The following is a 20,103-nucleotide window of genomic DNA, read 5'->3' on the forward strand; positions in this document are numbered from 1 at the left end:
TGAGGGCAAGATTTATTTTTTACTATGTGCATACTATTTGACTCAACATGATTTTATTGAAAAAGTCCCTGTCCCACTGCACTGCAGTGTCACTTTTGACATTAATTAATTGACCATATGTGTTTGGATATGTTTTGAGCCTCTTGTTCTGTTCTACCAGTTTATTTTTCTTATCCTTGCACCAATATTCCATTGTCTTATTGGCTATAGCTCCATTATAAGTCTTGATTTTGGTCCTCTAAATTATTTTTTTCTTTATGAACGGATTGGCTGGTGCTGGCATTTATTTTAGCATCTGCTTTTCAATTTCACAATATACCTGCTTGTCTTTTAACTGGGATTGCCTTGAACCTCCATTTCAATTTAGAGAGAATTGATATCTTTATACTATTGTATCTTCTAATTCATTAATTTAGGTCTTTTTAGATTTCTCTCAATAATATTATATTGTCTTCTTGTATAAATGACTTACACAAACAAATAAAAATGTCTTACACATACTATATTAGATTTATTCATATAGCTTTATATTTTTGATGCTATTATAAATTGTACTTTAAATTCTCTTTTCTACTTTCTTGTTATTGGTATGTAATAATTTTTCTTTTTTTTTAAAGATTTTATTTATTTATCCACAAGAGACACAGAGAGAGAGAAAGAGAGACAGAATCAGAGACAGAGAGAGAGAGGCAGAGACACAGGCAGAGGGAGAAGCAGGCTCCATGCAGGGAGCCCAACATGGGACTGGATCTCTGGTCTCCAGGATCAGGCCCTGGGCCAAAGGTGGTGCTAAACCACTGAGCCACCCGGGCTGCCCTGTAATGATTTTTCTATGCTAAATTTATATTTAGTAATCTTGGTAAATTCACTTTTTTATAACAATTTTAAGAATATTTAATGAAGTATAGTTTACATTAAATCCACTTATTAATTCCGATAGCTTTAGACCATCTGAGTATTCTGTATACATATAGTGTCATTCATAAATAAGGATAGCTTTGTTTTTATTATTTATATCATTTATCATTACTTTTAGTATTGATTATGAATTCTGACACTATTACAATGTCACATTCAGGAGCTGAGAAAAATAAGGTAAAATGAGAAAATTTCATTTGAAAAATGTAATGGTGCCTGAAGATGGCTATGGACTATTTAAACCTAGGTTTTAGATTACTTAAAAATTAAGATTCCTCCTGTAACACAAACAAGCTGATTACAAAAGACATCAAATATTTCTAGTTCTTTATAGCAAATATAAAGTTTATTTTCTTAGTACTGGGTATAAATGAGCTCCCAGGCATCCTGTAAAATGCATTTCTAATGATTTTAGTGAGACAGAACATAAAAGAATAAAAATATATTTTTAAAAATCTGTCACGTTAAATGTCTAATAAGTATAAAGCAAATTGACAAATTTCAAAGTAAATTATGGAAAACATCATCATAATAGAATATCTGGGTAGAGCTTATCTAGCCAACAGATCTGCAATATGGGCAGATTCTGAGACAGAATTACTTGTGTCCAGGTGATGGAGATGCAGTACCTCAATAGAAAACTTCACATATTTAACTCAGACCAAGGTCAATTGTCCTGATGATTTTATATTCCAAGCTACTTTCTGCATGGGGTCCAATTAATGGGCCCTCACATATCACAGTGCTTCTTTAAAAACTTAAGGTGAAAAAAATATACCTGAGGATAAAACTATTTCCAGAAAAGATGAGAAACTGCTCTGATCTGCACTAGTTGAGACAGCATTATTCATGATAGGTTAGCATGCCTTCTAACTGAACCCAAACATCTAAAAACAAGCACACCGATACTCCTCAAAAAGTATGGATATTAATTTATTAAATTTCGTGTCAAAATTGCAATGACAATTTGCAATTGCATTTTGCAATTCCAGGAGCAGCTAAAGACTTGACATATTTATGTTTCAGGTCAATATTTTTTTATGAGTATCAAGCAAGCTATAGACACAAATCTATATCTGTCCAGAGTAACCCTATTTATTGACATATGGAGAAATTTGGCCCCCCCCCAAAAAAAATATTTATTTACTTGTAGCTTTAGTTGATCTTCCCCCATCATTCATTCCATGTGCAGGACATGGTTTCCTCAAGTCTCAAGGTAACTTAAAAAGCCAGTTAATAGCCCGTTCATAGGAACTTGAGAAACTTCTTATCCTTCTAAAGTCAAGATATTTCATGGATGCAATAACTCAAGATTATATTAAATAAGTACATTTTCCCTGGCTTATAAAATCCCAGAAATTAATTTTCCCGAATCTAGTGAAGAGTAGAAAGTATGGCTTATAATGTCAATCTTTTCAGTCATAGCAAATACATCTTGATATTTTCAAGCTACCTCAGAACTTATGGAATCACAAATGACATCTCATTTTTGAAGATTCCAAGTTATTTATCCTTTAAAATAATAGGAAAATCTCTCATGGCCTTAAAAGTCCATTAGCAAGAAGAATATCAAGGATGATAAAACAGTCTCTGAGCAATGAGAGATACAAATAAATGGAACAAATGAAAACCCATGTGTAAATGCATGACCATCAATCCATTTAACCTTCAAAGAACTGTTGAGTCTTTAGCAATGATGGTGAATAGGGAAGTATTTGAAATTTTTCCTCTTTTCCTGGAGATATTACTCTATTACATTTTAATATTTTTAATGTTAAAGATGAGTAATGGGCCAAAGTTTACAAGGTTTAGAAGATTCCCACATATCCCTCACCTCATGAGAGGCAAAGCCAAAGACTGATCTTCTGATGAAAAAGCAGTGTTCTAGTGAGAAAACAGAGTTGCTTTGCTTTGGATCCTCATTCTTTTGTTATTCAAAAATGACATACCATTTTAGATGAATTGGCTGCCAGTCCCTCCACAATAAAAATGAAAAGGACAAATAATTTTTTATAAGCATACAATACAGTTTTATTATCTTAACAAGGAGCTACCAAAAATAACAATCATTCTAGTTAATTATTGTGTGAAAAAAAGTCCACAGATCCAAACAAAGTTATTATTATGGGTAGATATTAAGTAATTTTTCAGGGACAACTGAAATCTAATAGAGTATCTCCAAATTTGATAAAAGAACCACCCATTTAACCTGAAGAGTCCTTGGTAGTATCTTGCATGTGCTGATATTATGTGTTCACTGTCTACTTTAGGACACAGATATCACAATGTTGATCTCTATCACAATGATCTGCTATTCCTATCATTTCCCTGGATTCTGATGCTCCTGCTGCTTCTAATAGACCCTACTTTTAGGGTGTCCATATATTAGATCATCCAAGCTAGGCTACTTCACAATGAAGGGGAGAACTAGTACTACTTACACCTGGGAAACTGGCATTAAGTAGACTAGTTCTGAGCAAATAGAAATATCTGCTCACCATTCCAAGGTTGGCTCTATTAGAAACATCATGTTCCAAAGACACAAGATGTTTCATTAAAAAAAAAGCAGGCATCATGCTCTGTTTGTGCCCTGGCTGACAGCAACTACTTAAGCTTTGGTCTGAACCTGATGTCTTCCAAGGTCCAGATCTAAGTTCATGGAGTCAGGCTGCAGAAGAAACAATCTCTGGGCAGATATCATGTTTCTCTGGGACTCAGAGTGATAATAAATTTAAGATACAATTCTAATCTGAGACACACAGTGAATGTACCCCATTAACATAACAAGAGACAAGGGACTAAGGAAGGAGTTGGACGAAAAATAATCTTTATGAAAGCTCATGGTGGAGACTAGGAATAGTGAGAACTGAAGTCTAACTAGGGTTTTTCTTTTTTCGTTTTCTATGCTGTCATTCCCTTATATCTTCCTCAAACTTTCAGTCAGTAAATAGAAGCTCAGAGCTAGCTATAGTTCAGGTAATGAAGGAAGTGTACATCCATGCATGGAATGAAACAAACTGGACCAAGAACTGCATCACCATTGATGACATCAAAGAACAGGCAGAGATGACTGGCTCTGAAGCCTAAATAGTGGTGTGGAACAAGAGATCAGCCACAACCAGTAGTCTCTGAAGACGCCCATTCAGTCACCCTTCACCTATTCTATCTCCCTCTGAATGGCACATTCTCCTCTCCTAAGAGAGTCAAGTAAAGTTTATAAATTGATAGTCTCTCTTTTTCCTAAGTATTTTTCAAAGAAGGGCCAATCTACAATATGGTGGTTCCACTTTCTGGGTTGCTACAAAATGACCAGGTCTAAATCCAACAATCCAACCATGAATCAGTGAAACAACTCTGATCCCATTTTTTTTAAGTCTTATTTGGACAAACAAGGTTCTAGCCAGTTTCTCACTGACCATAAAGATGAGAGAAAGCAATGCCAAGGAGTGACACAAAAAATAATATATATGACCTATCTGGAAAGAAATTCCCAAGAACTCCATCTTGGGAATAAATATATTTCATGTGTATCATGTTGTGAACCTGTTCTACAAAACCTTGAAAGTTTTGAGAGATGAATTTGACACAGCAGCAAGAATCTATCTGTTTGGCTCTTTGGTTTCCCTAACTGATTTCCACATTGTGATTATAAAATTACTTGTCCCTTTCCCATTTACTTGTTAAACACATTTTCTTCAGTAGGTGTTTAACTGCTTCTTTCACATCCTTGTTTCTGAGACTGTAGATTAAAGGATTCATCATGGGAGTCATAACCCCATAGAACATGGATATAAGTTTGTCAGTCGCATCCAAGTCATCTGAATTGAGTGTCTTTTTAGATTTGGGCTTCATGTACATGAAGAGAATGGTTCCATAGAATATTATCACCACAGTCAGGTGGGCTGAGCAAGTGGAGAAGACTTTGCTTCTCCCCTCAGAAGTGCGAATCTTGAGGATACTAGAGATGATTAATGAGTAGGAGATAATAATTAATAGCAGTGGTGTCAATATAAACAATGTCGTGGCCACGAGCATGATGAACTCATTGCCTGAGATGTCAGCACAAGCCAGTTTCATGACAGCCAGAATTTCACAGGAGAAATGATTGATGACATTATTCCTACAGAAAGGCAATTGTACCACAAACGCCGTTTGTACTGCAGAGTTGACCAGTCCTATGATCCAGGACCCAGTTGCCATGGGCACATAGGAGTCCTTGCTCATGATGACAGGATATCTTAGGGGGTTGCAGATAGCCACATACCGGTCAAAGGCCATCATGCCCAGGAGCACACACTCTGTTGTCCCCATGGCCAAGCCAAGGAACATCTGCACTGCACAGCCAGAGAAGGAGATGGTCTTTCTTTCTGAGAGGAAGCTCACCAGCGTGGAGGGAATGGAGGTGGTGGTGTAGCAGATGTCCAAGAAGGAGAGGTTCCCCAGGAAGAAGTACATAGGGGTGTGAAGGTGGGAGTCCAAGACGCTGATTAAAATAAGGGTGCCATTGCCCAGAAGGATGACAACATACATTATTAAGATCAGCACAAAAAAGAGTAGCTCAAGCTTAGGGTAACCAGAAAGCCCCTTCAAAAAGAATTCCACCAGAATGGTTTGATTTTCCCATTCCATTTTACTGTTTCTCTTTTACCTGTAAGACATTAGAATTTTTTAAAGCAAAATATGTATTTTGTTATGATTACTTTCAAATGTGTATCAGTTTATAAGTACTATATCCCCAGAGAGGAAATTTTTTTAAAAAGGAAAACATTAGGGGCAGCCCGGGTGGCTCAACGGTTTAGCTCTGCCTTCCACCCAGGGCGTGATGCTGGATATCAGGGATGGAGTCCCATGTCAGACTCCCTACATGGAGCCTGCTTCTCCCTCTGCCTGTCTCTGCCTCTCTCTCTCTGTATCTTTCATGAATAAATAAATAAAATCTTTAAAAAAAAAAAGGGGGGGGGGAACATTAAAGAAAAAAAGTAAACAAAAGTGAACCAAAGAGTGGTAAAATATGAAAAAAGGGGGGAATGGAAAAAGGAAACTAACATGTTTTAAGCCACATGCAATATACCACGCAAATTACTTAATCTCATCAGTGCTAGGAGACAGGTATTATTATCCACATTTTACAGATAACTAAAATGTAAATATTAAGTAAACTTAACTAAAGGTAAATATACAGCAAAGCAAAGTACGATTCAAACGTAACTGTCTTCCTTGTTGAAGCCTGGGCTTTTTGTTCTATTTATCATCACATATGTAAACTAGAAGTTGTAATAAAAATTAGCATTGCATTATGTGTAACTGAACAATAAACCATTTTTATTGACTACAAACCACCACACAATAAATCAATGATCTTGCCACTTCTTGAAATTATGTTGTTTACTATCTGTCTTGCATTGTAGCCTGTAAACTTTATAAAGGTAAGTACTTTTTTTGTTTACTTCCATAGCCCCAGTACCTACCACAGGGTGGACACAGAGATAGTCATTCAAAAGTATTTGTTGGATAAAGAAATCAAATGAAAGACAAAATAATGACTAACATTTCTCACTTTGGGTCAATCCTCTGTTAATGGTTTGCTTTTGTATTACCTAAATTAGTCTGAATAGCAACCCTATTAGGCAATTACTATTATTAGCATCATCATCTTTATTAATAGAGAAGGAAAATAAAGCACAGAAAAATTGAGTAATTTGCCTAAAGTCATATAGCTAAATAAATGGTAAAACACAAGCCAGATGGCTGCAGAGTATAAATTCTTAATCGTTTGCAGAGAACTTGGTTTGCAGACTAGAATACCTTGTAATCTTATTGACAATACTAATATTTCAAAAGAAATATCAGACCAAGAAAGGTGACTGTTCAGAAAGAAGCAAGATTTCAACAGAATGATTTGAGAGAAATTCATCTGGATACTTTATATTTTGCTACAAATGTATTGTCATAGAGTTGCATTTAATCCTTATAATCTTTGATTTCCCTTGTGAGAAGTTCTATCTCCTTTTTCATTGCTATTCTTAAGTGATTTTTTTTCTTTATTAGTCTCACAAGGGGTTTTCCTATATTATAGGACTTCTCAAAAAAAGGGAAATGTAAAAAAAAAAAGGGGAAATGTGAAATGTTCTTTTCATTGCCTTCTAGATGATTTTTTTCCTTTCCTTTTCTTCTTTAATCCAACAGGTGTGTATTCTTTACACCAACAATCCAACCATGAATCAGTGAAACAACTCTGATCCCATTTTTTTAAGAAAAGAATACACACCTAGTCATTAGAATTTTGTGTTCGATTTTTGTTATTTACAATTTTATTTTATTATGATAAGAAAACATGACCTGTAATTCTCTATTTATGTAGAGTTTGGCAGCCAATCACTTGATCCATGTTATAAATATTAACAAAAAATACGAATTCTCTTTGGGAGAGATATATAATTAAATATAGATATACATACAGGCATACATAAATACATATAATTAAGTTTATTTAATGTATTATTCAGATCTGTGAAATAATTATATTGTCACCTATATTTAATCAATTCTATATAAATATTTGTAAGCATGCTCGGCCCGTATATATAGGATTTTTTTAATATGCATAGCTTCTGTGTTGTTTATGGCTGATAATCTTTATAAATTGTGAATGTTATTAATTGACCTGTCTTTATCATGTTTTGTACTTTAAATTTCACTTTTATGATAATGTTATTACACTCCCGCTTTCTTTTAGGTTGCTTTGCTTTTGCCTGTGCTTTACACATCCCTTTATTTTGAACTTTTCTTTCTCACTTTGTTAAGTACCCTCCTTGCAGGCAACATATATCTGGGTTTAAATATTTAATCTCCTCATATAGTCTATGTCTTTTATGAGTATCCAATCCATTCACTTTAAAATACAATCATTAATGTACTTCATTATTTTCTTTCCATATGCTTTATTTTTATTACTTATTTTGCATTCTCTTTTTTCCCACTTCCTTATTTTTGCTGGTTAGGTTGTCATTTACTATTTGTTTTCATTAATTCTACTCACTTTTGCCATTCCATATGTGGTTACCTTCTCTTTGACTACACTCGTAATTTGACTTACAGGACCCAACCATTTGCTCATAAAAATTAACTTTTTTTCTCCTAGAGCATTATCTAATCCTCTAAATTATCCCTCAAACACTAAATGAAGACAGAGCTATCAGAATTCTTTTCTTCCTCCATCTCTAGCCTCAAATTCCTGAATGTCCTCAACTATATCAAATGTGAGACAATGTAAAAGTGCTTATAATTTCCTTACAATGTGTCTTTTTGAGAGCTCTTCCTCAGCCCTTACATTATACGTATTTGAACAGTCTTTATCAATGTATTTACCTCTCTGTATATCTGCTCATTGATCACCATTGATTCCTCTCTCTTCTTTCTCTTCTTTCTTCAGGACCATATTTTAATTTATATTTTGGTTGGGTTAGAGTATATTTCAAGAATTCTCCTCAGATGAGAATGTAATATATTATATGAATTCTTATAGGAACCAAATAACTTCCTTTTTTAAAATTGCATAAATTTTTAAAAGCATAACTTTTTCTACCAAATTCTACATCTAAGACTATATACCAAGGAAATAATATACATAATTATGGAAGCAAGAGCTCTCCTGAACAGAGATCTCAGAAGCACCCAGAGAGGCCCCAGGCAGCTTTGGACAATATATGTATATATACAATATATGGTCATATATGTTGTATAAATATATGTATGACATGTAACATATGAGTATATAAGTAGAAAATATATATTAGTAATACATATACATATGTATATATGAATTGTGCCTGTTTATTGACATCTTTATGTCAGTTGGTACATTAAAATTTATATATATGATTACATATATAAGTATAAATATATAAACATATTAAATAAATTATATATTTATATGTGTGTATTCTGAAAAAGGTTTTTAAGAAACACAGTGAACAAAATCACAGGGAATATCTAGAGAATTTCCCTAATATCTTTCACTGTGACCCATTCTTTAGGTGGCTATGCACTGATATCTTATAGCAAGGCATAGTTTCACCTCTAATGACTTGCTTCCTAAAGGTGATGAGACAGGAACTTCTATATATCCTCTGTGGAGGACAATTTGGCAACATCTACCAAAATCACCAAAGCATACATGCAACCTTCGGCTTCAGATTTACTTCTAGGTAATTATCATGTGCCAGTTATGCTGGCACATATGTAAAATGATTTACATTCAACTTGACTCATGAAAATATTATTTCTCTTAGCAGATGCTGAAACAATTTAAACATCCAGGAAAAGGGGACATAGAAATAATGGAATACTATTCTGCTGTCAAAAAGAATATGGGGCTTTTTGTGCATTGATGTGGAAAGATCATTAAGAAATATTAAGTGGAGGGGCGCCTGGGTGGCTCAGTCAGTTAAGTGTCCAACTCTTGATTTTGGCTGAGGTCAGGATCTTGGGGTCATGGGATCAAGCCCCAAATTGGGTTCTATGTTCAGTGTAGAGTCTGCTTCAGATTCTTTCTCTCTCTTCTTCCCCACCTGCCCTTCCCCACTTCCTTTCTCTCTCTCTTGCATGCACACTCTCTGAAATAAATAAATAAATAAATAAATAAATAAATAAATAAATAATCTTTAAAGAAAAATTAAGTGGGAAGGTAATACTCAAAATAGCATATATGACACACTAACATTTCTGTAAAAAAAAGTATTATATATATAGTGTTTGAAGTATGTATACACACACATAGAAATTTTTTTGGTCACACATAGAATATCTCCAGAAGAAGAAACAAGAATAGTTATCTCCAGAAAAAGAAATGGACAGTTTATTCACAGGAGTGGAAGGTAGGCTGTTTACTATACATCTTTTAGCACTTTCAAAATTTTGGCACTGAATGAATATATTTCTTATTCATAAAATAAACAACATTTAAGCTTTTGAGATTCATAGCCTACTTTCACTGTTCTAGCATTATGCTACATCAAACCATCCATTGCCATAAGGCACAACCTTGTATGTTTAAAATTGTTCTAACTTGCCCAGTATTACACACTAAATGGGAACTGAAGACTCATAGATACTTTACATAAAGTCACACTCTCAATACTCAGGACTCTTTACATAATATCATTAGGATTTCTAGGCCCATCACCATCTCCTGTCCCACTACCAAGCTGTAAACCATTCTTTGACTTGATTAAGGGTCTATCCTTCTATCCAATGTCATTTCCTTTCCATTAAATGCATTATTGCTTTTATGAGCTAGTAAAATTCCTGAAACAAAATTATAGCTCAATAAATGCTAGCTATTATTCTTGTTCCATTCTCATGGCCAAAGAGTCCTCCCTCTCCAAAATCCTTCAGGATCCTTCAGTATCTAACTTTCTATGGTATTTTGCTCTGACTCTCAGGTCCATTTTCTCATTTTCAGGACACAATTAGTCTCCCTGAGATCACCCAAAGCCCAATCTGATTTTCCTAGTCTAAACTTCTCTCTACCCCAGCTTTTCAAATTCTTTCTTTAAAAAAAAAAAAAAGATTTTATTTATTTATTCATGAGAGACACAGAGAGAGAGAGAGAGAGACAGAGACACAGGCAGAGTGAGAAGCAGGCTCCATGCAGGGAGCCCGACGTGGGACTAGATCCCGGGTCTCCAGGATCCTGCCCTCGGCTGAAGGCAGGCACTAAACCACTGAGCCACCTGGGCTGCCCCACTGAGCCACCTGGGTTGCCCAAAATTCTTTCATTTTTGATAGTATTTACATTTTATAGACTTTTTCAGATTTTCTGGGTTAGGTGTCAAACCACTTGAAATCCCAAAGGGAATTAGGGACATGAGGGCTTTTTTTGAATAGTGGAGAGTAAATGCACACCTATAAAAAATCATCTCTGCAAAACCCATTGTTCTATTAGCTATCTCCATGGTACACGATATTCTATCAAGCGCATTCCATAATACTGTCAAGAACACAGGCCTTGCAGGCAGGCTTAAGTCAAACACCATCTCTGCCCCTTATTAACTAGATGGCCTGGGCATGTTTCTGATTATCACATCCCTAGCTATAGAATGAAGATAAAAACACCTATGCCATATTATTTGTTGGCAAGATTAAACGAGCTGGTATATGTCATTCAATTAGTGTTAACAGTGGTTCCCACTGTTAGTGGAGTTTCTCTCATGCCTCTCTGTTAATTTCTTCCTTCTGTTAGACTCTTTTTACATCTCTTAAATAGTCATCATTTTTTTCTGTAAGATCAGGTATATGTAGCTTAAAAGCTTAATCAGATCACACATAGCATTCTGACAAATGGTTTTATTTTCATCCTACATACAAATTCTAATACACTTTATCACACTCACTCTCATCCCCTGGAAACCAAAAAATTAGGTGCCAAAAAGGAAAAGTCATCCAAAAGATATACCTTACAACAAATTCAATTCACTCTATAAAAAGATAGGGTTGTAGTAAGGTACCAGTGTGTTCCTTGTCTCAAAACACATGACTTTTTTGACCAAGACTATTTTAACATTTTTAGCAAGCCTCTTAACATAAAAAAGAAAAGGAAAAGTTACTCAGTTTTATAATTATAACCTAATGACTGAAAAACAAATATTAAAAATAGTCACCAATATTGCATGCAAACACACTAGAATAATGCCCGAGCGGGTCTCTTTCTGGCTATGCACAGCTTTGGTAAATTATCTTTTTCAGATCTCAGGAAATGATAGTGTTCAGATTTTTATTTTTTAGATCCACATTGGTCATAGTATCGTCCTCATATGTGATCTCTGTATAAAGAGGCCATAGGACAGTACCTGGCACATAGTTCGCCAGGTTTTCAGCTGACTGAAGCAAATGCAACTGAGTTTTTGCCAATGGGATCAGTGAAGACTTGTTTGTTATTAATTCTATAGGACAGAATATATATATATATATATATATATATATATATATATATATAGTCTACTATATACCCTGCAGTGGGCCTCAATTACCTCAAATAGGTAATGGTATCCAAATACTTTGTAATGAACTATAAAACTACACACTGATAAAAAAGTAATTCATACCTTCTGGGCAAATTCCTTTCAGTCTGTTGCACAATGACCTTTGCATACAGAAGTGCTCTTTTGGTCTCATAGCTATTTTTTCCCCACTATATCTCAGTGAATAGGCCCTTAAATCCCATTCCTAACAGTCTCTTCTCAGTGAGAAAAACATCCCATTTTCAAACTTGACACCTCTAACCCATCAGACCAATTTCTTGCTTATAGGTGATGAGTTTCTTTCCTTTCTTTGCAGTAACTTACCTTCAAACCAGATACTGTCTGTCTTTCTAGGTTGCAGCAACAACAGATAATTTCATCCTGTTTTTCTATTTGCAGCCAATCTTCATGGCTCCTCATTAGTAGCTGAGCCTCCAAAGAGGCTGTTACTAGTGTGTAATCGTTTTGTCATAGAAATTCATTGATTGACATTTATAGAAATATGATTATTATAAGTGTGATTATGAAGATAAATTCTTCTAGTTCAAATAAAGCATCATTAAATTTCTCTAGTTGAAAAAATTAATAAATTAAAATGTAGCCATAAATTTTAGGAATGGGGAAATTTGCCCATGAAGCCCGGGCTGAAACACTACCCCATTGTGGAAACCCACAAACACCTAAAGAATCTGCTCCACACTTTAGGACACAATTTAAATGTTCTTAAGGACTTCTCTAAGCCTCTATGTACAACTTTAAACTGCTTCATAAATGAAATATCTATAAAACATATGAGACTTCAGAAAGAAAGCCCTAAAGACCTAATTATAGGAGGCCTATTACTCTGTTCCACACAAAAATCATAAAAGAGCTCATGTATTGTCATCAAAATTTCCCCAGCTGAATTCTCTCTCAATCTTTGATCCTTTTTCTCCCTCTCTTACACACATACAAACACACACACAAGCATTCAGATGCACACACATACAGAACCATTTTGGAAGTATGGATTATTTACTATACAATTTTATGTTCACTTTATAATTTAGCTTATAGTAAAAGTTGACTTTCTAATAAACATATGTTTACATTGTAAATACTCCAAAAGTAACACACACTCATTGGAAAAGAAGGAGAATTTTTTTTTAAAGGAAGGAAGCAGAAAGGAAAAGAAAATTAGGCAAGAAGGAAAAGATATGGTCAGGTAATACATAAAGGTTTAAAACGCAAAGCTGAAAATAAACTATAATTAAACAACCTACTGATAACCATAGTTCAGAAAGGAGCCTGATTTTCATTATAAAACAATGTAATAGGGGGCCTAGGTGGCTCAGTTGGTTAACTCAAACTCAGCTCAGGTCTTAATCTCAGGGTCATGAGTTCAAGTCCTGAACTGGGCTCTATGCTGGGTGTGAGCCTACCTAAAAAAAGAAAAAAGATAAAGAACAATATAATAACTCAAACTAAAATCATTTGCTCCTCTGAGAATTAATGAGGCATCTTAAGGCTGGTTACTTTCAACCAATTTTTTTTCTTTTTCTTTATCTTCAAATTTTATTTATTTTACTTTTTATTTTTTATTTTTTAAAGATTGATTTATTTATTTTAGAGAGAGGGAAGGGGCAGAGGGAGAGAATCTCAAGCAGACTCCCACTGAGCATGGAGCCAGACATGGAGCTCAAACCCAGAACCTTGAGATCCCAGCCTCAGCTGAAATCAAGTCAGATGTTTAACCAACTAAAATTTAAAGGCACCCTTATAAATTTATTTTTAACAACATAAATTCAAATTATGTTGTTAAAATAGAATTCCAGAAGTTAAATGATTTCATCAAAATAAATGAAGATTTTTATGAATCTAAAAGATAAGACTAATTTATGCTCCTACCAGTATTACAATGTTGCTAATTTTCTCTTGCTCTTATCATCACTAGACACTGACCATTTAGTTTTTCTTTTTCTAAACTAAAAGGCTTAAAACAGTATCTCTTCATTGCTTTAAATGAAATTCTTAATTACTAGAGATATTTAACTTGTGTGTACATCTTAAATAGCTGTATTTTCTTTTAAATGCATTCTGTACTCATGTCTTCTACCAATATTTCTATTAGGTGTTTTATATTTTCTAATAACCTCTGTTTACATGACATTTATTGCACATCTACTCAATGAAGCTGATAGTAAGAATCTCTGTAAATATAAAAATGCCCAAGATGGAGTCTCTACCTGTCCTGAGAAAAATATCCATGTAATCAGATGATTTTAATAAATGGGGGTAAATGCTTCAATATCATTTTAGGTGGTTTAGTGTGCCAAGGAAGTATAAGTGACAAGTAATTCAGAATCAAGACAGAATTTCCAGGACAGGTGATACCTGAACTGATTCTTAATTTGTGAGTGAGACTTTGAGAGGTAAGTAATCTAGAGAACATTCCAGGGAGAGAAAACAATAACAACATGGTGTAAGACAAGAAATAGCATGATGGAGGCAGGAAAATAAAAATAACTCAGCATCACAAGAAAATAAATAAATAGAAAGTCATATGGGGGTTGGTGGAAGATGAAATAAATAGACCAAGGCAAAGAGGGCTTCATATGCCATATGTATTAATCGGGGTTTAGTTGGAAGTGATAGGATACACTCTGGATGGTTTTAAACAGAAAGAAATTAAGTCATTTTACTTCATTTACTATTGTTAAATGATAGTGTGGGAGTGTTTCATTAAGTAATTCCTTCCCAGTATTCCCAGGAAATTTATGTGTTCCAAACCATAAAACTCTAACTAAGAATTGGAAAAAACAGAATAATTTTCAAAATAAATTTTCTGAATGGAAAACGTTATAGAGGCTCAAGTATTAAATAAAGCATATCAGTATTGTAGTGATAATGTATTTGCCCAGCAAATGTAAACACATGGATACATCAAGATAGGTGATTTGCCCTTTTTTTTCTTCAGCCCTTTATTCTACAACCCTGAGAGGGAGGAAACACTCCTGGTCTTTTCCTCTGAGAAGAAATATGCACATTAAAATTTCTGCTTTCTGTAATTTTCTATCAAAAACGTGTAAGTCTGGGGACCTGGGTGGCTCAGTGATTGAGCATCTGCCTTTGGCTCAGGTCATGATCCCAGGGTCTTGGGATCGAGTCCCACATTGGGCTCCCGGCAGAGAGCCTGCTTATTCCTCTGCCTATGTCTCTGCCTCTCTCTCTGTCTCTCATGAATAAGTAAATAAAATCTTTTAAAAAAAATTTATAAGACCAGAACCTAGATCAGTCATCCCAGATAGCTTGGAAGCAGTTGGTTTTAAGCTTTGAGAAAAAAAAAAGTAGAGTCTGAGTATCCAAGATGGCCGGTGGATTAAACACAATATGCTTGACTCTAGAGATTTTCTACCTAACTGGAATTCTTAAGGACAAAAAAAGTCATATGAGCATGTATATGGAAACTGATAGGTTTTTATAGCATATTTCACTAAGGTGTGAATCTGAGACATCAATATTCTTAGCCTTTGCCATTAAATTTAATCTGTGATTAACTATGATTGAAGCTGGAGGTAATTAAATAGACTTTATGATTGATACTCCTGCCAATAAAATTAAAAGTGAACTTGGAAAAGAGACATTAATATACCTCAGAATCCCACAAACATTTCTTACTTGCCTGTGTAAAATATGTTAATGCACAACATCCTCTGAATTTACTGCTCCATCAACATAAAATTTATCCAGGCAAATGGATTTCCTAGAATGTGGCTCACTTGTGAACACACTTTCTCATTCCTGTTGGCTTGTAAATTAGAAATGTTCTTCAAAAAAAAAGAAAAGAAAAAGAAAAAGAAATGTTCTTCAAATAGAGTAAAAATTTGAGAAGAACATCAAGGAAAATCAAGATAATACCACATCCTGTCTGACATCCCCCAATCTTCTTCCTCCTCGGATTACTAAGGTCACAAGGCTATTAGTAACAGAGACAAGACATCAGTGCGGGACTACACTAAAAATCAGGAACTTAGATATTCTTCTAAGTTTTGGAAAAATATTAGAATAACCTTAGGATATCAAAGAAATAAGTCTTCTTCTAAATAAGGCACAGATACGACTCCTTCCAACTCAACATTTGTCCACTTTATTATCTAGACCAGTAGCTTGATTTTCCAACCCAATTTTAATTTTGCAAAGAAAAAAAATTTATGCTAGAGCTAACATGGAAGCTGAAACAAAGAAAAGAGATAAAAGAAGGATATCCTAATTCATTACATAGGCTCCACCCTAAGGCTCATTTACCCATTACCTCAATAGTCTCAAATGCTCAGCACCCTTAGTTACACAGGGAAAATACTCTAAATATTAAACAAGGAAATACCATCTAAAGACAGGAGGTTTTTGATATTAATGTGAAACTATAACACAGGGCTTTCCACCAGAGAATGTGGGTGCAGTGTTTGGGTTTTTTCTGTTTTTTGTTTTGTTTTGTTTTCACAAAAAGGAGCTTATTTATTTTGAAAATTTTGATGGAGTGATGCCTATGAAATAAGACTATGTAAAAAAGTGAACATAAAATGACATATAATACCCATTTCAAAAATTGGAGTATACACAGAATATGAAATATTGTTCAAAATGTTTGAAAGTAACCATCTCCTAGTGTTAATCAGTGATCTCTTTATTTTCCTCACCCTGCTACCCTATATCTTGCAAATTCTCAATAATGAACATGTAATGATATTGTAAAGCCGTATGTCATCATAGAAAATGTTAAATAATATATGAAAGTTCAGAAAAAGTAAAAGCAACCAAAATTCCAACATAATAATAAAGTTTCAACCATATCCAATGTGTTCACAATCCAATACCTTTTCTATTCACTTGCTAAAGAATCTTCTGCTAAATAGATGTTTAACTGCCTCCTTCACATCCTTGTTTCTGAGACTGTAGATTAAAGGATTCATCATGGGAGTCATAACCCCATAGAACATGGATATAAGTTTGTCAGTCGCATCCAAGTCATCTGAATTAAGTGTCTCTTTAGATTTGGGCTTCATGTACATGAAGAGAATGGTTCCATAGAATATTATCACCACAGTCAGGTGGGCTGAGCAGGTGGAGAAAGCTTTGCTTCTCCCCTCAGAAGTACGAATCTTGAGGATACTAGAGATGATTAATGAGTAAGAGATGACGATCAAAAGCAGGGGCAGCAAGGTGAACAATGTCGTGGCCACGAGCATGATGAACTCATTGCCTGAGATGTCAGCACAAGCCAGTTTCATGACAGCCAGAATTTCACAGGAGAAATGATTGATGACGTTATTCCTACAGAAAGGCAATTGTACCACAAACGCCGTTTGTACTGCAGAGTTGATAACCCCAGCAAACCAGGACCCAGTTGCCATGGGCACATAGGAATCCTTGCTCATGATGACAGGATATCTTAGGGGGTTGCAGATAGCCACATACCGGTCAAAGGCCATCATGCCCAGGAGCACACACTCTGTTGTCCCCATGGCCAAGCCAAGGAACATCTGCACTGCACAGCCAGAGAAGGAGATGGTCTTTCTTTCTGAGAGGAAGCTCACCAGCATGGAGGGAATGGAGGTGGTGGTGTAGCAGATGTCCAAGAAGGAGAGGTTCCCCAGGAAGAAGTACATAGGGGTGTGAAGGTGGGAGTCCAAGACGCTGATTAAAATAAGGGTGCCATTGCCCAGAAGGATGACAACATACATTATTAAGATCAGCACAAAAAAGAGTAGCTCAAGCTTAGGGTAACCAGAAAGCCCCTTCAAAAAGAATTCCACCAGAATGGTTTGATTTTCCCATTCCATTTTACTTTCTCTTACCTATAAGAATTCAAAGAACTTTTTTAAGCATAATAATTTATTTATTATGGTTAAGTCCAAGTTCACCAATGCACATATATGAAAATTTGCAATGAACCCAATAAGAAGAAGGAAGAAAGAAAATAAAGAAGGGGAAGGATAAAGAAAAAGTAAAGAAGTGAAATAAACAATAAGGGAAGTGAAGTATGAAGGAGAATCTGTTGTATCGACCATTCTGGGCCAGCAATTTGTAAGACCAATTTCACACATGAACTCACTTAAACCCCACAATTATGATTATTTGAAAAATAAGAAATTTATCTAAGTTAACCAAAGCCTAAAGTCATATAATTAATATGTCACAAAGCCTAGGCCCAAACTGAAGCCTGCTTTGGTCCCTAATTATCTGAAATATTTTATGAACTATAAAAGCAATAAGGAATGCATTATATCAGAGATTTGGTTAGTTAACTTGTAAAGATAGCCTGACTCTTAGGAAGACATTCAATAATAACCCATTGCACATTAAAACGTGGAAAATGTGTTTATCGGATGGGACAATGGTCAGCAATAAACCCAGCCAGTGTTTATTGACTGCCTGATTATTCAAAAAACAAGTACAATCCTGTAAAACCCAATTATCTGAAGTCTTCTTGTTACAATACAAATATCCTTTTTTTTTTTTTTTTTTTTTTGGTGAGAGACAGAACAAAATTTTGATAATTGTCATACAGAAAAAAACATGTAGTAAAATTGCTTTTGCCTCTTTTAGTGTATAGTTCTATGATTTTTAAGACATTTATAGATTCAGGTAACAATCGTCATAATCAGAACACAGAACTTGTCTATCACCCTCAGCACTCCCTTGTGCTATCCCTTGTTAGTTCCCTTCTTCGGTCTACTCATAAATCCTTCAAAGACTAATATGCTCTTTATTCTATAGTTTTACCTGTCCCAGAATATCATATAAAATTAATCATATGACCCATCAGTCTCTGCCTTCTTTCTCTTAGCATAAAGCCTCTGAGATTCACCCAGGTTGTAACACTGAGTAGCATTCCACTGTATGGATGTACTAGAGTTTGTTTATTCACCTTCTGAAACACATCAGTTGTTTCTAGTTTTTGGCAATTATGAATAGAGCTGTTATAAAATTTATACCCAGATTTTTGTGTGAACATAAGTTCATTTTTCTAGGGTAAATTTCAGAGTGGCATAGTGGATAAAGAATTATGCATATTTATAAGAAACTGCCAGTTTTCCAGAGTAGCTGTATCAGTTTTGCATTCCTACCAGAAACGTATGGGAGTTATAGTTGCTTTTCATCCTCATCAACACTTGGTATTGTCAATATATAAATATATATATACACATTCTTATAGGTATGTAGTGATATTTCATCATTAATTTAAACCTCATTTCTCTAATGACTAATGTTTGGGAGTTTTTTTGCCATCCTTATATGCCCTTTACTAAAGTGCAATTCATATCTTTTGCCCATTTTAATTGGATTGTTCATTTTCTTATTGTTGAGTTTTGAGAATTCTTCATATATTCTGGCTATGATTAATACATTGGATATATGACTTGCATATATGTTTACAAGTTTGCGACTCGTATTCTCATGTTCTTAATGCAAAAAAAATTTTCATTGCCACTTTATCCAGTTGCTGCTTAAGTTCAAATGAAAGAACAACTGACCAAAAAGACATTTTCTAAAAAGGCAGTTCTTTGACACATCTCACCTCGGGTTATTCTTCAGGGAAATATTCACTGCTAACACTCAGGGATCGAACCAATAGGTTTTGCATCCAAAGACTTTGCCTCATAAAGTCTCAGGCTATTTCCTTTCATTTCTCTTCATAAATAACACCCCTCCCACACACACAACACAAATTTTCTTTCTCATAGACACAGAATCCATTGCAGACTCTAATTCACTCAAATAAAAGGGTACCTAACATGTAGAATATTTCTCTCTATTCAAGAAACAATGTGAAATTTAGGTCTGAATCCTTAGGACTCAATTCAACTGGCTTCTAATTATGTATATTTGCCTTTGGTCATTATTAGGGCACTACTTTCATCCTATTTTTGTCCTTATTTCAATTGACTTCCTCTCTTATGGATTTTTTATACCCTAAGGAATGCATGCTTTTTTATTCTGAGTCCCAGATTCACCTTCTTTAATGTGAGGCAGCCAAATCTCAATTCCTTGCTAAATGATGACTAAGAAATTTCACTCTGCAAGCTTGCTTTGTCTATTAAATGTTTGTCTATTAAAACAAACATTTTTTTATGAAATGTAGGTTTTTACTGACATGCAGATGTGCATTAGAGTTAATGTTTCT

The 20,103-nt window shown here is 34.6% G+C and overlaps 2 protein-coding genes across 2 annotated transcripts; both read right to left on the bottom strand.

Moving 5' to 3' along the window:
- Window positions 1-4,572: 4,572 nt before the first annotated feature.
- LOC140641053 (olfactory receptor 13C2-like) lies at window positions 4,573-5,553 on the bottom strand. Its single transcript, XM_072840341.1, has one exon. The coding sequence runs from the start codon at window positions 5,545-5,547 to the stop codon at window positions 4,573-4,575; it is 975 nt and encodes a 324-aa protein (XP_072696442.1). The 5' UTR covers window positions 5,548-5,553.
- Window positions 5,554-16,801: 11,248 nt separating this feature from the next.
- LOC140640987 (olfactory receptor 13C9) lies at window positions 16,802-17,758 on the bottom strand. Its single transcript, XM_072840322.1, has one exon. It carries the CDS (start codon window positions 17,756-17,758, stop codon window positions 16,802-16,804), a length of 957 nt encoding a protein of 318 aa, XP_072696423.1.
- Window positions 17,759-20,103: the final 2,345 nt, after the last annotated feature.

This window comes from Canis lupus, chromosome 10, assembly GCF_048164855.1.
Source record: "Canis lupus baileyi chromosome 10, mCanLup2.hap1, whole genome shotgun sequence".
Taxonomy (NCBI): domain Eukaryota; kingdom Metazoa; phylum Chordata; class Mammalia; order Carnivora; family Canidae; genus Canis; species Canis lupus.